Source organism: Pristis pectinata, chromosome 20 (assembly GCF_009764475.1).
Source record: "Pristis pectinata isolate sPriPec2 chromosome 20, sPriPec2.1.pri, whole genome shotgun sequence".
Taxonomy (NCBI): Eukaryota; Metazoa; Chordata; class Chondrichthyes; order Rhinopristiformes; family Pristidae; genus Pristis; species Pristis pectinata.
Window position 1 is genome coordinate 34,463,340 of NC_067424.1, and position 25,240 is coordinate 34,488,579.

Here is a 25,240-nt window from a genome sequence, read left to right on the forward strand (position 1 = left end):
TTTTTTTGAGGAAGGCACAGCATGTTATGTGGGGAGGGGGCAAAAACGTCAGGCCCAAACTATATTAAACAACAATTAGGCCATTGAGCAGTAGGTACATTTCTCAGCAGTGCATCATTGCAGGGTGCAATGGTGCTGAACGATATAGTGGAGATTTCTGAGGATGCTGCCATGAGAATTTTAAGCTATGAGGAAACAATGGGTAGGCTGGGGCTGCTTTCTTGCAACAGAGAAATATAGTTAAGGATGTAAAATTTTACGGAGCTAGAAGTGGTGGAAGGATTTATTTCCCTTAGGAGATGGATCAATAATTCATGGATATACATTTAAATTAAATTGGCAGGTTTAGAGGGAAGATGATGAAGCATTTTGCATCTAGATAATGCTGGGAGTTTTGAATTCATTGCCTGAAAATGTGGAAGAGGGAGAAATACTTGGATGAGCACCTGAAGTTCCAGACTATCAAAATTATTCTGGAGGTTGGATCTGTTTTTTGGCCAACATGAACATGATGATTCAGATGGCTTCCTGTGAGTAAATTCCTATAATTCTATAAAAATAAGTCTAGATCAATGAGATGCAAGCCCTCAAATACAGCCATCTGTAGAGCTGCAGCATTAATTATTACTGTAAGAGCTCAGAGGAAACCCTTGTTAGGTTGAACAGCTCCGAATCAGCCTGCAGCCTGACCACTGCAATAGTGGAAGAATTCAAATTGATATTATGGTTTACAAATTTTATCAGGAAAGCAGAATGGAATAAGATTCATTTGTCATTTCACAGAGAGATAATTCTTACATTCACTTCCAGAATTAGGATTACTAGAGCATCTGATACGCCATGGCAGAGCTCCGGTCTACCAGCTGCCACCTCCGTCCAATCACTTCCCTTCTGCTATCCCAGAACTGAGCAAGACTAACTTCACGGGATGACAGCCATTTTAGTTGCTTTCAGCCATATCCAGTCATACCACCTGGAATAAAAAGGTCAATATTTCAAAACTAATTCATTTACCAAACAGCACACTTCTACTACATCTGTATGTACTGGGTCCTAGGAAAGATAACGCCTTCTCTTGTAAACCATTTCAACTCTACATTACAGCAGCAAGCTTCACACATCGGGAGCATATATCAGAAATTAAATAGTGCACTGTGCAAACATTCATTTTAAATGGGGACACCAAAACAGTTGCACATTTTTCTTTACGGACTTGGACAACGCAGTGAACAAGTTGTGTTCCACCCTTTATACCTCACTCTAATTCCAGATCCTGGCTCAGTTTCTTCCCTGCCCTTCCCCAGTTTATTCCTCTGTTGTCCTGGTTCAGTCCCAATCTCCCTGTCAATCCATTCAGTTTATTCCTTCCTCTGGGGTTTCCTGCCTCGCCAGTACGTTTCCTGGACTATGCCAACATCCCCACTTCCTTCTCCCTGGGATTTTCTCCCTCTCCTCCCTCAACGGTTTTCCCCTTTTGTCTCCTCTCCTTACTGGGAAATTGCCCACCATCTTCCCACACTGATTAATTACATCCCCCCACAAAATTACCCATTTCTTCTCAAGGTATTCGCTCTTCCCATGCTATTCCATCCTAATTTCCCTTTTGGTCACTCTCTTCCACGAGTTATTCCATCTCCAAGTTTTCCTTCCCTCCGTGGGAAATCCCCTCTCCCCAGGTTACCCACCCCCTTCCCCTTCTTCAATTCCTTGTTGACAATACTCCCACTCCCCCGGTTAATCCCCATATCCCTTTCTCCCACTTTAATCCCATCTCCAGCCACTTTAATCCCACCTCCAGCCACTTTAATCCCCTTCACCACCCTGGGCTTTCCTCTCCAACCTCCCTGCCCCCCTCCCACTCTGGGTTTTCCTCCCCCACCTGCCTGCTCCTTACCTAGTCAGGTTCCCTCCCTCCCTCCCTCCCTCCTTCCCTCCCTCCCTCCCTCCTTAGGCTTCTCCCCGTCGGCCTCCCGCCCATCCCCGCTGGGTGTGCGGGTCCCTTGGTTCCCAGGTACCGCGGCCCACCTGCCGCCGTTGGACCGTGTTTACCCCGGGCTCCGGGGCCTGGCACGTCGCTGGAAAGTCGCTCCTAGCAGACTCCGCGCTTGGCCCATCAGCCCCTTCACCGCTTCCTCCCACGGAGCGGGGGCTCGGCCTGCGGCTCACCACCGTTTCCAGCCGTCGCTACTCACCATCTAACCGCGGCCTCCGCTCCACCGAATGAACTACAGCTCCCACAATGCACGGCGGGAGGCCGCTGGCCAAACGCATGCGTATTGCTGCCGCCCGCTGGGACAGTGTCACGTGACATCGCTCCCCAGCCTGAGCATCCTCCAGTCCCAACATCTGGATCTTACAGTATCAGTCCCCAGTTCGTCACCTTACAGCATCTGCACCTCCAAACCATGCCCATCCTCCAGTCTATCCACATTCCATTCCCTAGCTCCATCTGCAACCTATTATCTCAATCCCAGACCCATTCCTATCCTCCAGCTTCAACGTCAACTTGCATCTTTCTGCACCTCCATACCAAACCCATCATCCTCCTCCAACGCCTTGCCCGACCCATTTCTATCCTCCAGCTCCGTCCTATCCTTTAGCTCCATCCCTAGCCTCCAGCCCCATTCCCACTCCACGCCCCCAGCACTCGCCTTCAAGTTATTCCCCATGATTCAGCTCCAAATCAATCTCAAAGTCCCAGTCCATGCCCCAGCACCAGCCTACAAGTCCATCCTCATGCTCCAACCCCAAAATCCAGCCCAACCATCTGCACTGGCCCTCAGCTCCCAACCTCTCCTGCGGCATCAAATACCATACCCCAGCCTGGAGACACAAGAGACGGCAAATGCTGGAATCTGGAACACACAAGGTGCTGGAGGAACTCTGTCCAGATGAAGGGTCTCAACCTGAAACATCAACTATCCATCTTCTTCCATAGATGCTGCCTCCTCCACCGTATCCCAGCATCAGTCTTCCGTACTGTTCCCCTAAGCCTCCTGCCTTTATCCTTGTTCCACATTTGGATGACATTGTGGTGGGAGCTTTGTTGAGTTCTCACACTGCACCTTGCAAAATTATTTATATACATAACCATAGAGCACTAGTGGTTGAGCGAATGTATGTGCAAAAACACCTCGAGTCTGCTGTAAAGAGACAAGTGTCTGGTCTTTGGAGTGGGATGGTTCTCCAACCACTTCTGTCTCTGGATCAAACATCCCCAACACAGGTATAGCAATGAGGCAGAGTAAGGTGCTTCCTTACCCAACAACCTGGAAATAATATTGATCTAAAACAAGCAAAGAAATACCCAGTCAAATCTAGACCAATCTTTTTTATTGCAGGGTACAGATTACTTATCTTCATCAGTGTCAGGTCTAGCATTAACTACGTACATTTGTTACTCTCCCTTCTGGAAATTAATTTATAATACCTGTGAAGAAATATACATATCTATACAAGCAATCTTAAAGCCCCTTTAAATAAATACTGTGCGCTACCCTACATCACTTACTGTAAAGTGCCCATTTGTCAGCGCTACTGTTCTAGTTTTATTTTCGCCCCACACTCAGTCACAGTCCTTGCCAATGGATTTCAGCTGCTGAAGAGTAGCAGCTCAGTAGATCAAATGAAAGGAAAGGATCTGAAAGTGCTCAGTGTGCTAGCGTTCTCCAGACATGAGGCATTCCCGGAATACGTCTTATGTGAGTGGACAATTGTAATCTCTCTCTCCTCACCTCCCAATCCAGCTACAGCCTCCTCTGACAAGGTTAACCACACTATCTTCCTCCAAAGCCTCTTCACTGTGTATAGTCTCCTTGTTCTATTCCTACCACCTGGGCCTAACTAAAGCATTGTTCGCAATCACTTCTCTTCCCACCCCTGCAATGTTATCTCTGGAGACCCCCACACGCTCACAAGGATACATCCTAGGCCCACTCATATTTCTCATCTACACAGTGATATAATTGAAAAACAGTAGCAGTTTCTACATGACAACATCCAGCTTCACCTCACCACTACCTCTCTTTCAACATCTCCAATTTATTAGGCAGCTTTATTGATCTCCAGCACTGGATAAGCAGAAATTCCCTTCAAATGTGTGTTGAGGCAAGTGAAACATGAGTATGTTGGTGGGCCGAAGGGCCTGTATTGTGCTGTATTGTTGTTCTATGGAACCAGTGCATTCAGTCACTTCCACAAACTCCATCAGTTCCATTCCTCTTCCTTGCAACTGCCCGAGACTAAACCAGACTGTTGCAGTTTTAGTGTCATTTTGATTCTTAATATGGCATTCCCACACATTTGCTCCAACACTTCAGAAATCCTGCCTGGCTCCAGCCTTGCCTCAGCTCTGCTGCTGCACGCACTTCCCCCACCCCCCCGACACAATCCTTGTTGTTAACTGCCAAAACCTGATGGCTTCACTACATCCCTGGCATCCTTAGTTCTACCTTCCATAGAGAAGGCCGTTCAAATTCTGCTGCTTGTGCTCTTACTCACAACAACCTCAACTCATTCATCACCCGTGCGTCTGATTCAAATGGGCTTCCAGGTAAGCACAATCTGATTTCAAAATTCTCACCTTTTTAAACCTCCCTTGGCCTCTCCCCTCCGTACCTCTGTAATCCCCTCCAGCCCTAAATCCCTTTGAGGTCTGTGGTCCTCCAACTCCAAGCTCTTGAGCACTCTGAGTTTAGTCTCTCCATCACTGGTGCCTGTCCTTCAGCTGACAGAACCACCCCCTCCTTCAAATGCTTCTTAAAACCTACCTTTCAGTCATCTGCCACCTTGTGTGGCTCAGTGTCAAATTTAGTTTGATTGTGTTCCTGCAAAGCCCCTTGGGATTTTATTTTTAAGTGAAGAGTGATGTATGAACTTGAGATGTTGTTGTGGCAGTGTCGAGGTTCACTTCAGCTCCTCCAGCTGCAAGGGTTTCCAACAGGCTGATGGATGGACCAATCACCACCGGCCAAGTTTATTCTGGTTGACAGGAGTTCCCATTGTCCTTAGTGTTGCCTCCTTTCTGGGGGCTCTCTGAATGAAGTTACTGTGACTGGGGGTTTGGCAGGGTCTAACATCCTCGCTAATATTCACCCAGCTTCTTTCACTGACTCTGCCCTGCCCGCGCTCATTTCACTGATAAAAGAATCTGTCCTTTTCAAAAGTTTTGTTTCTGAGGGGAGGGTAGGCGAGAGACAATTTTTTTTTGTGTATAAGAAAATGAAGAAAGAGAAGGTTCAATGCACTTTAGGTCTCATTGATAAGAATTCTCTGCAGCAGTCCTGGGTTTTAGAGCAGCGAATCATCTGTGCACCCTCCTTCAAGCCCATATCGGAATTCCTGCAGGTTGGACACACCGTGGAAGTGAACAAAGGCTGCAACTACCACCAGGACATGAAACAACTGATGCGACTGGAACTGAGCAAAGGAAAAGGAAAAGTGTCGATTAGTGATGCACAACCTCAGAGGGAAGGAAAGACAAGCAGATGTACTTACTATTCAACAGTGACTAGAGCAGGATAAAATGTCAGCACAACATTGTGGGCCGAAGGGCCTGTACTGTGCTGTAATGTTCTAGGTTCTAAAACAATGTCAAAAAAAAGTTGCAGTTACATTGTGCTTTACAGGATGTCCATAAACCATTCACAGCCAATGAAATTTTTCTGGTGTCACATGATGCAGGAAGAGTGGTGGCCAATTTGGACACAGCATGGTCCAAATTAAGAAGATTAAGAGCAGACATGGTTTTTAGATTTGAGGGATAAATACTGGTCAGGATACTGGGAGATCTCCCCTGTTCTTCTTTAAAGTAATGTTACTGGAGTCTTTAAGACAACCTGAGAGATCAGAAGTGGCTTCTATTTAATGTCTCGTCTTGAAAATGGCGCCTGCAACTGCGCCGCATTAGGTTCACATGCTACATTTTGTGTTCAAGTGGGTCTTGGACTCACACTGTTCTGGCTCTGAGGCAAATGATCTACAGCTAAAATAAATTTATTTATTTATAACATATGGAACTCTCTGACTGGCTTGGTGAAGTATCTCACAAGCTGAGCCACGACAACCAGTTTGACCCCTGATCTGTGTGGAGATGGTAGGTCCAAATTACTATCAACTTTAACATTCCTGAATTGGGGAAGGTTTAAATTAGAGGTGTCAGTGTGCTGTGGGAGGAAACCAGAGCAACCTGGGAGAACATGCAAACATGGACAGCACTTGAGGTCAGAATTGAACCCGGGTCACCAGAGCTGTGAGGCACCAGCTCTACGAACTGCACCACTGTGCTGCGGTTCCTTTTTCTCACACTGTCCCAATGCCAGTTATAGAAAATAGAGTGGCAATCCCAGGTGAATGTGAATGCCATTGTGACTGGAAGAACTCAGCCCCTCTGGGACAGTGCATTGTATCTGACACAGGTTGGGTCCAGTTACAGACAGTGAAAACATGTTAAGAGTTGAGCTGTACGTTACCCAGATATCACATTTTCCAGGGAAGAAACGTTCTGGAATGCGAGCTGCATACAACCCAGCCCCGGTGATGTACATTGCAGCCATCAAGTAAAACCAGCCCATCTGTCCAACAGTCGTTGCCTTTACAAAACCTTCAGCGATGGTGAAATGTAAAGTGGGTACTATACCACTCAGGCCAAGACCCAGAAATACACCTGTGGAAATTAATGGAAAAAGAATGAATACAAAACGCAATGCACAAATACTCATAAGAACATGACCAACCACACTGCAAAATACAGCATATCTCACACACACACAATTACACATATTTCACAACAGATTCTGAACACTGACTGCTTGTGTTACAGATCATGCATACTATGAATTGTGAAATCTACAGGTGGTGTAAGTTACTAACTTTAATGTGCGCACTGCATATTAATAATTTGAATCATACACACTATGGACTATGCATATTACCACTGGTTTAAAGAAAGGGGAAGGACAGTTAGCCTGGTATCAGTGATTTAGAAACAATAACCCACAGAACAAAGAAACTGCTACTGGTCAAATTTAGACTAATGAAAGACAGTGTGCTTGCATTTGTTAAAAGTAATTTGCATTTGATTAACAATTCTTTTCTTTTTGAGGAGGTAACAGAAGTGGCGGAACAAGATGATGCAATTGATGTTAAGTATATGAACTTGCAACAATGGATCCCAAGGAATAAAGGAGCAGAATGGATGGAAAATTGGTTAATGTTCAGTACTACGACCAGTGTTTTGCTTGATACACATTATAACTTGGATGGAGAATTGGCTGTTGGACAGAAAGCAATAAGTGGGAATAAACAGATCCTTCTCAGGCTGGCAGGCTGTGACTGGTGAGGCAGCACAGGGATTGGTGCTTGGGCCCCAGCTACTCATAATCTATGTTAACGTTTTGACTGAGGGGATCAAATTATATTTTCTAAATTTGCTTACGATAACAAACCAGGTGGGGTTTTGAGTATGGGCGAGGATTTAAAAAGGCTTCAAGGAGATATGAACAAGCTGACTTGAGTGGGTGAGCACATGACATAGAATGTGGAAAAATGCAAGGTCATCCACAAGAGTCATAGAGCCATACAGCAGGGAAAAAGACCCTTCGGCCCAACCTGTCCATGCCGGCCAATTTGCCTACCTGAGCTAGTCCCATTTGCCTGCATTTAGCCCCTCCTCCAAACCTTTTGTATTCTTGTACCTGTCCAAATGTCTTTTAAACATTGTAATGGTGCCTGCCTCTACCACTTCCTCTGGCAGCTCGTTCCATATATCCACCACCCTCTGTATGAAAAGGTTGCCCCTTAGGTCCCCTCGAAATCTTTCCCCTCTCACTTTAATCCTATGTTCTCTAGTTTTAGACTCCCTTGCCCTGGGAAAAAGATTGTAACCATACCCCTTTTCTTCGGTGGATATTACAGAAAAGTGGAGGATTTGTTAAGTAGCGAGAGTTTGGGTAATGCTGATGCTCACAGGTACGTATATGTGCTTGTACACAGCCACTGAAGGCCAATATACAATGATTAGCAGAGCTGGTACGTCTTATTGCAATTATAAAGGGGCTTGGTGAGACTGCACCTGCAGTATTGTGCGAAGTTCTGCTCTCTGTATGCATGAAAGGATTTATTGGTCATATAGTGCAGCAAAGGTGCACTGGACTGTATTAAAGGAGGGGGGCGCGCGTGTGTGTGTGTGTGCGTGTACGTGCAGAATGAGGAGACTGGCACTGCATTCCATAGAATTTAGAAGAATGAAAGAGAATCTCATCAAAACCATCAAAATTCTAAAAGAGCTCGACAGGCAAATGCAGAGAGCACCACGAGCACAATTTGAGAACAAGGGATAGGCCATTTAAGATTGAGAATGAGGAGAAATGTCCTCACACACAGAGTGGTGGACCTTCGGTGAACCTGTAAACACCAAGTCACTGTGTGCATTCAAAATGGAGATCAGCAAGTTTCTAAATTTGAGGAAACCAAGGGATAAGGAGATAGTGCTGGAAAACGGCACCCCGACGTAGATGATCTTGATGAGTGGCCAAGCAGGCTCGAAGGGGCAAGTCAGCCCAACTCTGTTCCTACTTAGGTTTCCAAACGTCTATGAACTGTAGATGCAAATATGTAGATATAAAAGTGTTGTACATTGCAGACAGTCATTATTTGCCTACTTTATTCACAATGGTGTATGTGATGTGTGTAGACTGTAATGTGCACAACCGTAGTGGACTCAGATTCTGCACCATGTATAAAATGATCGTGTACAATGCCAAACACACACGTTCTTTGGCAAGTTTCCATTTGCAATCAATTGGTGAAATAATAGCAGAAATTAAGAAGCTGACAGATACAATCTCCAGCTTTATAATGTGAATTACTTCTTTTCTAATCAAGTATGATATTTTAACTATGATACACTCCTCTCCCCCCCCCCCCCACTACTCCCATCTGCCCTCCCCACCTCCCTTGCTTCCATGCTCCACCTTCCTCTCCCAGCAGATTTCACCTTCAGCCCTTTATCGCTTCTGCCTATCGCCTCCCGGCTTCTGGCGCTATTTCCGCACTCCCCTCCCCCATCTGCCCATCATCCCTCCTCACCTGGATCCACCTATCGCCTGCCAGCTCTTGCTCCGCCCCTTCCCTCCACCTCTTTGTACAGGCTATGCCCCCTCCATCTTTCAGCCCAGATGAAGGGTCTTGACCCAAAACGTCGAGTCCATTTCCCTCCATAGATGCCGCCCGACCCGCTGAGTTCCTCCTGATTTTCGTGTGTTGCTCCAGATTTCCAGCAACTGCAGTCTCATGTCTCTATCGTATTTGTAGTCCAGCTGAATGATACAGGCAGAAGAAAATCAGACTGAGTGGGGAGATGGTGTTACCAACTCTCATTTCCGTCATTAAATTCCACCTTGCCCTTGGGATACAAATCCTAATCCAGTAAAGAGGATTAGTGGATGAAATAGAGAGCCACTGTCTCTGTAATCCTTCACCTCCATCGTACTGACGTCCTCACCTGCTCTTGTTAGCCGGTGCTTAGGCGTCGCAAATCGGTCCCACTGAGCAACAATAATGGCTGATATCCCTAGAGCACAGACGATCCCGAGGTAGATGAGCCGGGGCTGGGGGGAGCAGTAGAAAGAGTAATACAACCAGGGCACGAAGCTGCCCATAATGAGCAAGGCGATTCCTGAATAGTCCAATCTGGGAACAAAGAGCAACATATGAGGAAGAGCCATGAGATGGATCATACTTGTATGTGTTTGTGTGTGAAGAACAGATATTACACTAAATTCCATTTATATAGCACCTTTAATATACAACATCCCAAGACCCATTACAGGAACATGCACGATACTGAGTCACATTAGGAGGTTTGGTCAGAAGGGTGGGTTTTAAGGCGAGTTGAAGGAGGGATTGAGGATCATAAAGATTTAGGGAGTAAATTCCAGAACCTAAGGTTTGGGGAACTTGGAGTACCAATACCAATGCTGGTGTGACTAAAATAGCATATGCTGGAGAAGCACAGAGATCTCAGAGTTGTGTGAATGGAGATGGTTTAGGGAGAGGAAGGGGATGGTCCACAGAAGGATTGGAAAGCAGGGATGAGGATTTTAAAACCGAGCTGTTATTGGACTGAGAATCAATCACCAGTGAGCACAATCAGCAAAGTGATAGAACATATCAGCCTGTAGGGAACATCGACACCCCACAAGTGATGGAACACATCAGGGCTGGTCGCACTGCCTAATGTATTGCTGAGACAGTGTGGGATCCAAAACCAGCTCTCACACCACTGATCCCACACTGGCGTAACTAGTCAAGCTGCTGCCTCACAGCTCCAGCGACCTGGGTTCAATCCTGACCTCAGGTGCTGTGGAGCTGTGACTGTGCGTTTGCCCTAGTTGCTCCAGATTTCCTCCCCCGAGGGCGTGTGGATTGGTAGGTTAATTGGTACCTATGGTGCAGGCAAGGGGTACAACCCTTGGGGGAAGTTGATGGGAATACGGGGAGAATAAAATGGGATTAGTGTAAATGGGTGCTTAATGGTTGGTGTGGACTCGATGTTCTGTATGATTCATGAGCACTAGTAGTTCATGGCAGCTACTTACCTCTATGTTCTGGCGACAGTGCACCCAATCATCATCACAACTGTGTATTCCTCTACCCACCTCCCCCTCGACCCCACACACACACACACACACACATCCCCATCTTTGATTAAGAGAGTTAGAGTGCTAATACCTATTCACCAACAGGACCTGGATCCCCAGTACTCACTTGGAGAACGTTCTGGAGACTTTCTCGGAGTGGCAGTACACTGTGTGGAAGAGCCAGGAGAAGCTGAGGCAGAGGACAGCTCCCAGGAAGAACATTCCAAAGACCACCTTCTCCTGCAGAGGGGCCATGAAGTACATATTGGGCCTCAGGAGGGTCAAGATTCCCAGACCCAGGAAAAACACAAAACCTGTAAGAGAGCTTCAGTTAGTGAAGGGTTCGCCAGTGTATACACCGGACAGAGAACTCCATCAGATTAAAACTAAATTATAAAAAAAGTGTTACATTCTCTCAGCAAAACTGTTTCTTGTAGGGCAGTCACGGTAGTGTAGCAGTTAGCGTGATGCTATTACAGCGCCAGCGACCCAGGTTCAATTCCAGACACTGTCTGTAAGGAGTTTATACGTTCTCCCCGTGTCTGCGTGGGTGTCCTCCGGGTGCTCCGGTTTCCTCCCACATTTCAAAGACGTATGGGTTAGGAAGTTGTGGGCGTGCTACGTTGGCGCCGGAAGCGTGGCGACACCCCCAGAACACTCTATGCAAAAGATGCATTTCACTGTGTGTTTCGATGCACCTGACTAATAAAGAAATCTCATCTTGTGAATATAAAGCAGCAAGACCAACGTGCACACACTCCAGAGCTAATGTTCTCTATATATCTACGTGGAAGTTTCCCCTTTCTCTCGCCATTCTTCCCCCTCCCCAGGCCATCTACCTTTCCCTCCCACCCTCCCTCCCTCATCCCCCCTCCCTTGGGCTTTCTTTTTCAGTTTATCACCAGTGCGTGTTGGACTTTATGCCACATCCAATCGTACAATAGCAAAGCAACTGGTTTTAAAATGGGATTCACTGCAGCTTGAAGTATTGGGTGCAGTTCTGATTGCCCCGCTATAGGGAGGGTGTCACGAAGCTGGAAAGGGCGCAGAAAAGATTCACGAGGATGTTACCAGGACTGGAGGGCTTGAGTTATAAGGAGAGGCTGGGACTATTTGCCACTGGAGCACAGGAGGCTGAGGGGTGAGCTTAAAGAGATTTATAAAATTACAAGGGCCATAGATAAGGTGGATGGTCAGTTTTTTTCCCAGGGTAGGGGAGTCTAAAGCTAGAGGACATAGATTTAAGTTGAGAGCAGAAAGATTTAAAAGGGACCCGAGTGGAAACTTTTTCACACTAAGGGTGGTGGCTATATGGAAGGAGCTGCCAGAGGAAGCTGTAGAGGCAGGTATAATTACAATGTTTAAGAGCCATTTAGGCAGGTACATGGATAGGAAAGGTTTAAAGAGGTATGGGCCAAACGCAGGCAAATGGGACTAGCTTGGATAGAGATCTTGGTTGGCGTGGTTGAATTGGGCAGAGGGGCCTGTTTCCGTGCTGTGTAATTATGACAATCGCATCACCTCTTGGAACCGAATGCAGAAGAACCACCTGCGCCTTACAGCTAGTGGACACAGAGGAACCGTTTCTGTACATTAACAATGTGGCCCATGTTTACAGAAATACTCAGAGGTTAAACAGCCGCCAGCCAGACTCGTGAATGCATTCTTTCCCTTACCCAATAGATGCGTCCAGATGTTACCGGTCTCCGTGTGGATCCTAAAGATGCTCTTGAAGCAAGCTCGAAATGAGGGCATAGGTGGCCTGTGTCCATAAAGGAGATAGTCGTTGTCCTTCAGCCAATCAGGGAGCACGTCATAAGGGATCACTCGCCAACGGCCCTCCCAAACCTGAAACACACAATACCCTTTCTTAGTCTCACAATGCCTTCCGCAGTAGAAACAAATCACAATCTCACTTCTGAGGAGGTATTTCTAACCATTACATTGTTACGGGCAAATCTTACCCTGATCCTGAATTCAACGCATTGCGCGGATACAAGAGACTGCAGATGCTGGAATCTAGAGCAAAAACACTGGAGGAACTCAGCGGGTCCAGATGAAGGGTCTCGACCCGAAATGTCGACCGTAGTACTGCCTTCCACGGATGCTGCCTGACCCGCTGAGTTCCTCTGGCAGCGTGTTTTTCACTCGATGCGTTGTGTGTTAGGAGCCAAAAGCAATGGAGCTGAAGTTGGCAAAATTTGGATGGCAGAGTTTTGGGCATCCCAGAATGAATGGAAGGCGGAGGCTGAGATGCTAAGAGCACGTAAGATTTTCAAAGTCTGAGGACGGAGGGTAAGAACAGAGACATGCATGTTATTAAGGTCTTGATGATAGAGAAGGTATGATGTTTAAATTTCAGCTTAAGGACACCACACAGAATTGCAAAATGTTATACTCAGAGAAATTGTTATAGTAACTGATCATAAGGATGTGAGTGCCACTGGAAGTTCAACATTTATTGTCCATCCCTTGGGCAGGTCATGGATGACTTCTTGAACCACTGCAGTTTTTCCGGGGAAGGTACTCCCACAGAGCTATTGGGAAGGGAGTTCCTGGATTTAGACCCAGCCACAATGAAGAAGCAGTGACTTACTCCCAGCCGAGGATGGTGTGCAATAGTGTTTCCGTGTGCCTGCTGGCTTTGTCCTTTTTGGTGATGGTGACAGAGGGCATGGGAGTAGTTATCTGAATAGCCCAGGTGACTAACTGCAGTGCTTTCCGTAGGTGGCTGGATAGTTCCAGTGGTCGTGGGAGTGAACGTACAGGGTGATGGAAGGTGTGCCAATTAAATGAGCTGCTTTGTCCAGGATGGTGTCGAGCTTCTCGAGTGTTGGAGATGCGCTTATCCGGGAGGCCAGTCCATCGCACTCCTGTCTTGTGCCTTGTTGATGGTGGAGGGTCACCTGCCACAGGACACCCAGCCACAGATCTGCTCTTGTAGCTACAGTATTTATGTGGCTGGTCCAGCTGAATTTATGGTCCTCTAAGAGGCTGATGGAGGGGAACTCGGCAATGGTAATGCTATTGTCTGTCAATAGGAGGTGGTTAAACTTTCTTATTGGAAATGGTGATTGTTTGGCACTTTTGTAGCAAGGACATTAATTGTTGCTGATCAGCCCATGCCTGAAGGTCATTTAGGTCTCGTATGCAGGCACGGGCTGCTTCATTTGCTGAGGAGTTGCCAATGGAATTGAAGAGTGCCATCATCAGTGAACATCCCCACTACTGATCTTAAGGTGGGAGGAAGGTCTTTGATAAAGCAGTTGAAGATGGTTGGATCTAGGACACTGCCTTGAGGAACTCCTGCCATAATGTCCTGGGGCTTAGATGAGTGTCCTCCAGCAACCACACAGTAACTCGCACAAGGGAAGTTGGGTGTAAGTTGTGTATAATTTATGTTATTTTATGTTTGTAATGTACTGTGCTGCTGCTGCAAAAAGCCAAAAATACCCCAGGCATGTTTTAACCATGACCATAAACGAACTTGAAGGGTTTTGGACACAGAATGGTGGGTGCAGTTTGGCCTGTGAATCCAAGACAGGATAAATCAGTGAGGGCGCAGCGCAATGACACTGGAATAATTCCCAATTCTTATTTTGCGGGGCATTTCCTCATAGGAAAGGTTAAATAGGATTGGCTTAGAAGGATGATATAATCTCACCCAAACATCCAATATTCTGAGAGGGACTGATAGTGGATGCCATGAGGGTGTTTCTTCAAGATGGAGAGTCTAGAACTACTTAGGGCTGAGATTAGGAGAAGTATCTTCGCCCAGAGGGTGGCAAGTCTTTGGAATTCTCTTCCCCAGATTTTTAGATGTAGGATCACAAGAAGTCCACAAAGAAATTACAGGAAATGGGGAATAGATGGAAAAGTGGACTTCAGAGGGTCAGCCAGTCTTAATGCACAGCAGGCCAAGTTATGTGGTCTACCCCCAGTACTACTTTTTTTTTGTTACACACATGGAGTGTGTGTTACCGGACAGTACCTTGTACACAAACTCCTCCATCTTCTCCATTGCATGATGAGCCTGGAGAGGGAGGGTCAGCACTCGCACCTCCTCTTCCTCTTCCTCCTCATTTTGTGTTCCAGGGTCTGTCTTAACTTCCATTCCCTGTAAAGTAACGGCAATATCAGTCAGTGAGACAAGTGACACAGTAATGCCCAGTAAGTGAATCCACCCAAGTGTTTCCAGTCAGGGTCAACGCCCCCCACGTTGGCTTCTTTCCTCTGCTTTTACCTCTGGCCCCTCCTGGATTGTTACCAATGAAGTCACATGTCACACCCCTTTAACACTTTCCTTGAGTGACCACTCTTTACAGCCTGGCCTATGAGGGTGTCGGATTCAACTGTTTTAAGTCATTTTTTTAACATGTTTAGTGTTTAATACACCTCAAGTGGCTGTACAAGGAATGGCCACTTCCTAGCTTATTGGTTCGTCCATCAGGTGAATACGTGTTTTCTCATTGGTTTTGCCACAGGTATCTAATAGGTTTTCTGATTGGACTATTGTTAGCTAAGGAGGACCTCTTATCTCAGGGATAAAAGGCTTCACTTTTTGTCTCTTGCTCTCTTCCCCGCCCCCCCCACCCCAGCTCATCTTTAGTTCATTTTGTCTCAGCTCATCTCCTAGTAGCAAAGCTAGTGCCATGTGCTCTGTGACTGTTCCTTTGTTTTAAACCTTTCCAATAAAACGTTGTGAAGCACCAAGTTGTTTTCAACTCATTCGCAGACTCCTGAAAGAACCTGCGGATTCAAAAATAACCGGATGTGGCAAGGGCAAGACGCTGTGAAGCATGGGGTTAACCAAGGCTGAACTTGACTTTGACTTCATCTGACAGCCACATGTCTGACATGAATCCTTGGGACTGTGAACAGGGTCCCAAACCCAGGCTGATGATTTCCCTCCCTATCCCAGGGAAACGGCAACCTCAAAACAGACCGATGGTTTTTCTTCTCATCCCAAGGATACAGAATCTCAGTCCTGGGCTGATGGTTCCGTAGACGTTGCAAGTCTATCATTGCCGCAGCTTGGATCAGTTAACATGGAAACCAGTCTGGAAGCCTTGTACCTGCAGACCAGGAATGCGAAGGCTGCAGTTCCAAGAACTGAGCCATGAGGGGAACAGAAAACGCTTTGAGCAAATTACACCATACTCCTGAGAGCATGGCTTTAAGGAGAGAGGGGAAAAGTTTAAGGGAGATGTGTGGGGCAAGTTTTTCTTTTGTATGTAGAGAGTGGTGGGTGCCTGGAACGTGCTGCCAGGGGAGGTAGCGGAAGCAGGCACGATAGTAGCATTTAAGAGGCATTTAGACAGGCACATGAACATGCAGCAAATGGAGGGACATGGATCACGTGCAGGCAGCTGGGATTAGTTTAATTTGGTCTCGTGGTTGGCATGGATATCATGGGCCGAAGGGCCTGTCCCTGTGCTGTACTGTTCTACATTCTAGTTTAAGTACAGCAGTACACTCAGAAAAGACAACTTGCATTTTAAATGTACCTCATGTTCAGCTTGTCTCAGTTGGTGATACTCTCAACCCCAGCCAGGCAACTGTGGGTTCAAGCTCCACTCCTGCTCACTGTGCTTCACACTTCAGCAGAGCGCTGAGCACCACTGACAGCACTTCCTCAAGGAGGTGGCACCCATCCCCACCATCCAGGTCGTGCCCACTTCTTGCTGCTCCCATCAGGCAGCACGTACCGAGGCCTGAAGTCCCACATCACCAGGTTCAGGAACAGCTGCTTTCCTACAACCATTAGACCTGCACAAACCTAACCCTACCTCAGCAATAGAACACTATGGACCACCTTTTGCACTATCATAGACTTGTCTCCAATTGTGGGTTCTATTGCACTCATGTCGTTTTGCACAGTTCTTTTTCACGATCATGTACGGTAGTGTAGCAGTTAGCGTAACGCTATTACAGCGCCAGCGACCCGGGTTCAATTCCTGCTGCTGTCTGAAAGGCGTTTGTACATTCTACCCATGTCTGCATAGGTTTCCTCCGGGTGCTCCAGTTTCCTCCCACATTCCAAAGACGTACAGGCTAGGAAGTTGTGGGCATGCTATGTTGGCGCCGGAAGTGTGGCGACACTTACGGGCTGCCCCCAGAACACTCTACGCAAAAGATGCATTTCAATCTGTTTCGATGTACATGTGACTAATAAAGAAATCTTATCTTATTATAATTTGTGTTCTGTGCGTTGTCTGAACCTACGTGCTGCTGCAAGCTAGTTTTTCATTGGACCTGTACCTCACCTCATTCTTGTGTATAGGACATTAAATTCAACTTGACTCGCTGCCTTGTCAGAGGTGCGTTCTCTGGACTGAAGTATTAAAGAAACGTCTCATTCTGGTGGATGTAAATGCCACTGGGTTCACTTTCAAAGTACTACTGGACAACATTCAACAACAAACCATCAATATTATGGGTCATCCATCACATTTTCTGTTTGTAGGATCTTACCGTAAGACACAGGAGCAGAATCAGGCCATTCGGCCCATCGAGTCTGCTCTGCCATTCGATCATGGCTGATTCATTTTTCCCTCTCAATCCCATTCTCCTGCCTTCTCCGTTGACACCCTTACTAATCAAGAACCTAATACTGTGTATAATTGCTTGTATTTTTGTCCTGAAGTGTTTTACAGCCAATAAGGTATAGTCATTGCTGTAGTGTAGAAAAAGAGGCAACTAATTTGTGCACACCAAGATCCAAAAACCTGTGGCAAGATAAAAGCTGATTGAATCTTCTTTTAGTAGTTATTTTAGGTTAAATAATGTCAGAATGACAGTGACAGTTTGCAGGCTCTTCGACTTTTTGCTTTCCCACATCAGAGCAGGCTAGGGCTCTGTTCAACAGATCAATGACACAGTACTTCTGACTGTGTAGCAATTTCTCAGAACTGCACTGGAGTTTCAGCCTACATTTTGTGCTCCGATTTCAAGATTAGGCTAATCATGAACAATAGCAGAACTCTGGAAAACCTCGGAGAATCAGGGAGGAGATAAGAGAGAATAAGATATCTTTATTAGTCATACGTACATCGAAACACACAGCTAAATGCATCTTTTGCATAGAGTTTTCTGGGGGCAGCCCGCAAGTGTCACCACACTTAAGGCGCCAACATAGCATGCCCACAACTTCCTAACCCGTACGTCTTTGGAATGTGGGAGGAAACCGGAGCACCCAGAAGAAACCCATGGAGACACAGGGAGAACATACGAACTCCTTACACAGTGGCCGGAATTGAGCCTGGGTCACTGGCGCTGTAATAGCGTTACACTAACCGCTACACTACCGTGGACTGGACCAATGTGTCAGCTCGAGCTGTGTGACTCAATACACACTGTGAAGGACAGATCACACTAGCTTCACAGTACTCTGAAGGCACAGGGGTCATATGGACGACAGTCCCTCTGATCCTGGTGGAACTCCACAACTGTGCCAAATCTTGCACTAACTCATCTGACTCCAGCTAGTCCATACAATTAACACACTTGTGTTACGATGTAACAGGATACCCTGGCTTAATAACAATTCCTGGTTCTGAAGTCAATCTGCCTTAATTAATTCACTTTTCTCCTTTCCTGTTCATCTAACATTTCTCCTGTACATATAATGGGGGAGGTAGATTCAGGTCTGGGGACTTAATAACTGGGAAAGAAATATATTTTGATCCCTGTCCCATAAAGTGGAATAAATATGGAAATGATTAGTCAGGGGGCCAGCTATCATTTCACTGAGACATCACAGTACACTGCCAGTATCCACAAAGAAGTGGTCTGTTGTACACAGATTTACCTCAAAGAGGATCCATTATACTTGCTGGTATGTTGATCATACCAGCAAGGAGATTAAAGATGGAGTTTAATATCTACCTTGGGATGATAATTAAAAGTCAACATCATTTCAAGCTTGCAGAGTGGCAACATCAAACTGACATATCCAAAAGCTAGGAATATACACTAGAGATTTCTCTCTTCTCTGCATCTTCCTCTCCACTGGCTGCCCCAACAACACCCCACTCTCTGGCCAAAACAACTTACGGCTGCAGAGCTCCCACCAGCCTGGGGTTTGGGTTTGTCATCCAGCAGTTCCGTTAGTTCGACATTGCTTCTCTGGCCGCTGTTTTTGGACCCCCCACACACTTCACTCGGTGGTCTCGGGACAGACATGGACGCTGCACTCCAAGCCTTCTGCCTAGCAAAGGCTAGAGCAAAACACCAAACGAGGGAAATGAGGGCAAGGCCCCAACACATTTGTTACTCCAGCACATTCTTATAATCCATGAATCCTACATTACCCATTTAAAAGCCATCTATCACCTTAATCAAATCCTGGCACCTCAACCCTCTACCCAGAGCGGCACCCATTAATTCCAAGGGGTTGTCCACCTTAGACACCAGGTGTCAGTAACACCGAGATGTGATTAGCTGCAGAGTCAGCAGCCAGTCATTGTACCCGTGTTATATCTCAGCCACCATATTTTTAAGATTCTCATCTTTGAGTCCTCTCTCATCTCAGTGTATAATGAATTGACCTGTACGATCAGTACGCAAGACAAGTTTTTCCACTGTACAAGTGACAATAATAAACCAATACCAATCTCTCTGATAGCCCCCAGTGCTGCCACACACCACAAATGTTCCACCAGCTCAAGCTTCTTGCAACCCAACATCCTGCACCTGGCAGCAACACCTCCAGCCAGAGTTTCTTGTCCCCTCTATGTCTAACTCTCTGGTCTCGACCTCATACTTGCCCCCATCCCGTCACACTCACAACTCCCTCACTCCTTGGCGCTTGCTCCTCCTCTCCCCTTCCCCCAGATCCCTCTCCCTTTCTTGCTGATCTGGACCCCTCTCTCTCCCTCTAACAACATAACATCACAGGAAATAGGAGCAGGAGTTGCCACTTGGCCCTTCAAACCTTCTCCACCCCTCATCACATCTAATGCAGTCCTCAATCTGACAGTATATTACCCACTATTCCCTGTGCTCTAACCTTGCTGACCAATGTCCTGTGTGGGAACACTGAATGCCCTCTGAAAATCTAAAATACACCACATCCATTGGTTATCACGTATCTATTCCACTAGTCATATCTTCAAACCTCTGAACCCTCCACCCTCAGTGATTTGATCCCGCTTCTCTCTAATTTACAAATTAGTAGTTAGCCACTCCACTCTCCAGGCCAGTTCCACCATTTCACAAAATCATGCTTGACTGATTTTAACCTCAACTCTGCATTTCTTTCTACCCACAGTAACCTTTTAACTCCCCCCCACCACCACATCAAGGATCTATATACCTCTGCGTTAAAAATGTCCAAAGACTCTGCTTCTACTGCCCTTTGAAAGAAGAGAGTTCTCAGGATTCACAATCAAAAGACAAAAACTGTCTTACCCACTAGTTCCAGATTCTCTCACAAGAGGAAACACCTCTCCACATCCACTCTGTCATGACCCCTCAGGATCATGTATGTCCCAATCAAGTCCCCTCTCACTTTTGTAAGCTCCAGAAGATACAAGACTAACCTGTAGAACCTTCCCCATTACTCAACCCATCTCTTTTTGGTATCAGTCCACTGAACCTTTTCAGAACTACTTCCAATGCATTAATGTCCTTCCTTAAATAAGACCAATACAATACGTTGGACTCCAGATGGTGGTCTCACCAATATTCTGTATGACTGAATCATAACCTCCTACTTTTCTATTCAATTCCTATAGCAATGAACAACAATTTCTGTTAGCTTTCTTAATTACTGCATGATCACTTCTTACAAATGATGCACTAGGACACCAGATCCCTCTGTATCTCAGACCTCTACAATCTCTCACTATTTTGATAACCTGCTTCCTTTTCATTTTTTTCCTGCCAAAACGGAAAATTTCACATTTTCCCTCCTATTATTCCATTTGCCGAACCTTTGACCACTCACTTTACTGATCTGTATCCCCTTGTGTCCTCTTCACAACTTGGTTTCCTGCTGTCTTTGTGTCACCAGGAAGTCCAGCAAACGTGGTTTCAACACCAACATCCAAATCATTTCCAAAACTTTTTGCCAAGCTGGACAGACCCATTAATGCCTACTCTTTGTTTTCTATTAGCCAGCTATTCTTCTATCCAGGCTGAACGTGTTACCTTCCCCACCAAGGGAGCTTACATTTTCTGCAAATCATCCTTGATGTGGCACCTTATCAAACACTTTATATCTGCCCGTTCCCCTTTATTCTCTATCATCCCAACACCCCCATCTGCCCTCTCCCCCCTCCCCTCTGCCCCTCCCCCAACTCTCCCACCCCACTCTCCCCTCCTCATTCCCCCCTCTCCCCTCCCCCTCCCATCTCCACCCCTTCTCCCCCTCCTCCTCCTCCTCCCCCCAAATCTCCCACCTCACTCTCCCCTCCCCTCCTCATTCCCCCCTCTCCCCTCCCTCCACCCCTTCCCTCCCCCACCCCTTCCCTCCCCCCATCTTTCCCCTCAACACCTGCCCCTTCCCCCTACAACCTCTCCCCTCCTCCCTCCTCCACACCCGCTCTCCCCTCCCCATCCTCGTCCCCCCTCCCTCTCCATCCTCCGCCCCCCCTCCCTCCCTCCCATCCTCCCCCATCCAACTTCTCCCCTCCTTCCCCCACCATCCTCTCCTCCCCTCCCGCCCCCAACCCTCCTTCCCCTCCCTCCCCGCACCCGCTTCCCCCTCCCTCCCCCACCCTCTTCCCCCTCACATCCCCCATGCCTCTTCCCCCTCCCCTCCCTCCATCCTCATTCCCCCTCCCCTCCCCCATCCTCCTTCCCCCTCCCCTCCCCCATCCTCTTCCCCTCACCGCTCCCCCTATCCCCTCTTTCCCCCTCCCCCTCCCTCCCCGCCAGCCTCTTCCCCCCTCCCCTCCCCTCCCCCATCCTCTTCCCCCCTCCCCCTCCCCTCCCCCCATCCTCTTCCCCCCTCCCCAACCCCTCCCCCCATCCTCTTCCCCCCTCCCCCTCCCCTCCCCCATCCTCTTCCCCCCTCCCCCTCCCTCCCCCATCCTCTTCCCCCCTCCCCCTCCCCTCCCCCCATCCGCTTCCCCCTCCCCCTCCCCCTCCCCTCCCCCATCCTCCTTCCCCCTCCCCTCCCCCATCCTCTTCCCCCTCCCCTCCCCCATCCTCTTCCCCCTCCCCCTCCCCTCCCCCATCCTCTTCCCCCTCCCCCTCCCCTCCCCATCCTCTTCCCCCCTCCTCCCCCTCCCCCATCCTCTGCCCCCTCCTCCCCCTCCCTCTTCCCCCTCCTCCTCCCCTCCCATCCTCTCCCTCTCCCCCTCCCCCCTTCCCCCCTCCCTCCCTCTCCTCCCCCCTCCCTCCCTCTCCCCCCCCTCCCTCCCTCTCCTCCCCCCTCCCTCCCTCCTCCCCCCCTCACCCCATCCGTCCCCCCTCCCCCTCATACCTCGCCTCATCCCTTCCTCCTCCCTCCCCTCCCCCTGCTCCATCCTCCTCTCGCCTCCTCCACCTCCTCCATCCCTCTTCCTTCCCTCCCCCTCCCCCTCCCTCCTCCTCATCCTCTCCCCCTCCCCCCATCCTCTCCCCCTCCCCCATCCTCTCCCCCTCCCCCTCTTTCCTCCCCCTCCCTCCCCCTCCTCCTCCCTCTCCCTCCTCTGCCCTCTCCCATCCTCCTCGCCTCTCCCCGCCTCGTCCCCCTCATCCCTCCTCTTCCTCGTACCCCCTCCCCCTCCTCCTCCTCTCCCCCCTCTCCCGCCTCTCTCCTCCTCCCTCTCCTCCTCCCCCTACTCCCTCCTCCTCCCTCTCCCCCTCTCACCTCCTCCTCCTACCTCCTCCCCCCTCTCCCTCCTCCTCCTCCTCTTCCCCTCCTCCTCCTCCTCTCCCTACCTCCTCCTCCTCTCCTCCTCCTTCCTCACCTCCCCCCTCTCCCTCCTCCTCCTCCTCTCCCCCTCTCCCTCCTCCTCCTCCTCTCCCCCTCTCCCTCCTCCTCCTCCTCTCCCCCCACTCCCTCTCCCCCTCCTCTCCCCCGCTCCCTCTCCCCCTCCTCCTCTCCCTCCCCCTCCTCCTCTCCCCCTCTCCCTCCTCCTCTCCCCCTCTCCCTCCTCCTCTCCCTCCTCCTCCTCCTCTCCCCCTCTCCCTCCTCCTCCTCCCTCTCCCTCCTCCTCCTCCCTCCTCCTCCTCCTCTCCCTCCTCCTCCTCCGCTCCCTCCTCCTCCTCCTCTCCCCTCTCCCTCCTCTTCCCTCCTCTCCTCCCTCTCCTCCCTCCTCCTCCGTCCTCTCCTCCTCTCTCTCCCCCTCCTCTCCTCTCTCCTCCTCCTCTCCTCCTTCTCCTCCTCCTCCTCTCCCTCCCTCTCCCTCTCCTCCCCTCCTCCTCTCCCCTCCCTCCTCTCCCTCTCTCCTCCTCCTCCTCTCTCCTCCCTCTCCTCTCCCTCCTCTCCTTCCTCCTCCCCTCTCCCTCCCTTCTCCCTCTCTCCATCCCTCTCTACTCCTTCCTCTCCCCTCCTCCCTCTCCTTCCCCCTCTCCCCTCCTTCTCCCTCTCATCCCTCCTCCTCCTCTCCTCCTCTCTCCTCCTCCCTCCTATCCCTCCTCCTCCTCCTACCTCTACTCTCCCTATCCTTCCTCCTCTCCCTCTCCTCTCTCCTTTCCTCTCCCCCCTCCTCCTCCTCCTCTTCCTCTCCCTCCTCCTCCTCCTCTCCCACCCTCCTCCTCCTTCCTCCTCTCTCCCCTCCTTTCCCTCATCCTCCCTCCCTCCTCCTCTCCCCCTCTCCCCCTCCCTCCTCCTCTCCCCCTCCTCTCCTCCCCCCTCTCCCTCCCTCTTCCTCCCCTCCTCCTCCTCTCCCTCCTCCTCCTCCTCTCCCTCCTCTCCCTCCTCCTCCTCTCCCTCTCCCCCCTCTCCCTCCCTCCTCTCTCCTCTCCCCCCTCTCCCTCCTCCTCCTCCTCTCCCCCCTCTCCTCCCTCCCTCCTCCTCTCCCCCCCTCCTCCTCCTCTCCCCCTCTCCCTCTCCCCCTCCTCCTCCTCCTCTCCCCCCTCCTCCTCCTCTCCCCCTCTCCCTCTCCCCCTCCTCCTCCCCCTCCTCTCCCTCCTCCTCCCCTCCCCCTCTCCCTCCCTCCTCCCCCCCATCCTCTCCCCCCCCTCCTCCACTCCCCCCCCCATCTGTGTAGGAAGTGCTGGGAACACCCAGCAGCTCAGGCAGCCCCCGTGCTTCCGAAGGGTCACCGAGCTGAGCCGTGAACGGCTCCTCTCCGCACAGCCGCTGCCCCTGATCTCCCGGGCCGCCCTCCCTGCAGCCTGCCAGCTTACCCGAGTGTGGCGGGGGTGCTTGCGGGCGCCGCTGGCCGTGCCGTGCCGTCCCGTCCCGCCCGCTCCGGCCCCCCGTCCCCGGGCCGACGATCAGCTCCTCCGCTCCCCGCAGCCCCCAAACCCGTCACTTCCGGGGCCCGGGCAAACTTTTCCGGGTTTGACGTCTGGCCGTGCGTGCTGACGTCACGTGTGAGGTAGGAGGCCCTGGGTTGCCAGCGCCGCCCGGCTCGGAGGTGTGCGCAGAGCCCCCTGCTGGGCAGTGGTCGCAGACTCGCCTGCTCCCCGGGCACTTCTGTTCTCCAGTTCTCTATCATTTGTGTTCGTCCCTCTTTGCCGAATTCTGAATGTTTCCAATCCTCAGGCTTCTTCTGCCGACGTTATAAGACTTTGCCAAAGTCAAAGTCCAGTTTATTGTCATCTGCACAAGTACATGTCCGCACAGGTGCAATGAAAAACTTACTTGCAGCAGCATCACAGGCACGTCGCGTCAGGTAAGCAGCATCACAAGACAAACATCAATTATACAGATTTTTACAAGAACAAGAAAGCAGTCCTTTAACCTAATACTGTCTTTAACCTTTCTTGATAATCATTGTTCTAGATACATGATATTTGCAACCTATGTATTAATTCTTTAAAAGTTAGCCATTTCTCATGTATTGCCATATTTTTAATGTTCTTTCCCAATCTACCAGGGCTAACATACACCATCCATCTTTGTAATTCCAAGATTTTAAGACCCTGGTTTCATATTGAACTGAATCCGTTTCATTTTTTAATAGACAATTCTATCACATTATGATCACTGTTTCCTAAAGGCTGCTTAACTGCCAGATTCACAATGAACCTTTTCCAAATACACGGACTAGATTTTTAAAAAGTTTGATCCCTCAGCACATTCATCCAGAATTGGACCCAATGGGTTGAACAGCCTCTTATATCATTGTAAGACATGAAAACCATCTCTTATACACCCCATGAATTTATCCTCCACACTCCTGTACACTGTCACATCTGCCCTGACACCTTCCCCGTGTACTCATTCCCCTCACACACCCTCCTTCCCCTTCAATACATTATACCCTTTACACTCAACCCCTCCACACCCACTCCTAGCACTCCCTGCTCTTTTAATACAACTCAAGAATCTTCGATGCAAACCTTAGGCGTGGTGCAGCAATTCCTGCTGCTTCCTCACAGCTCCACGGACCTGAGTTCAATCCTGATCTCAGGATTTGCACTTTCCCCTTGGGACCGCATGGGTTTCCAACAGGTGCTCTGGTTTCCTCCCAGGTCCCAAAGAGATGCTGGTAGGC

General features: G+C 49.1%; 2 protein-coding genes across 4 annotated transcripts in view; both read right to left on the bottom strand.

The window, feature by feature from the left end:
* klhl12 (kelch-like family member 12) overlaps positions 1–2,248 on the bottom strand; it is a 52,741-nt gene extending 50,493 nt beyond the window's left edge. The window contains exons 1-2 of one of the 2 annotated variants that reach the window (XM_052034573.1): positions 2,193–2,248; positions 799–973 (exon numbers count right to left, since the gene is read on the bottom strand). The gene's annotated coding sequence lies outside the window, so the exon portion shown is untranslated. The other variant, XM_052034572.1, reaches the window with a different exon arrangement.
* A 1,068-nt stretch (positions 2,249–3,316) lies between these two features.
* Positions 3,317–24,068, bottom strand: LOC127580886 (adiponectin receptor protein 1). Of its 2 annotated transcripts, XM_052034862.1 has the most exons (8): positions 23,925–24,068; positions 18,696–18,859; positions 14,632–14,757; positions 12,317–12,488; positions 10,768–10,954; positions 9,503–9,690; positions 6,471–6,664; positions 3,317–5,418 (listed from the first exon to the last, which is right to left on the bottom strand). In XM_052034862.1, exons 2-8 carry the CDS (start codon positions 18,822–18,824, stop codon positions 5,290–5,292), a joined length of 1,125 nt encoding a protein of 374 aa, XP_051890822.1. In that variant the 5' UTR covers positions 18,825–18,859; positions 23,925–24,068; the 3' UTR covers positions 3,317–5,289. The 2 variants fall into 2 exon arrangements, with proteins under 2 accessions (XP_051890822.1, XP_051890823.1); XM_052034863.1 differs by lacking the exon at positions 18,696–18,859.
* Between the last annotated feature and the right edge of the window lie 1,172 nt (positions 24,069–25,240).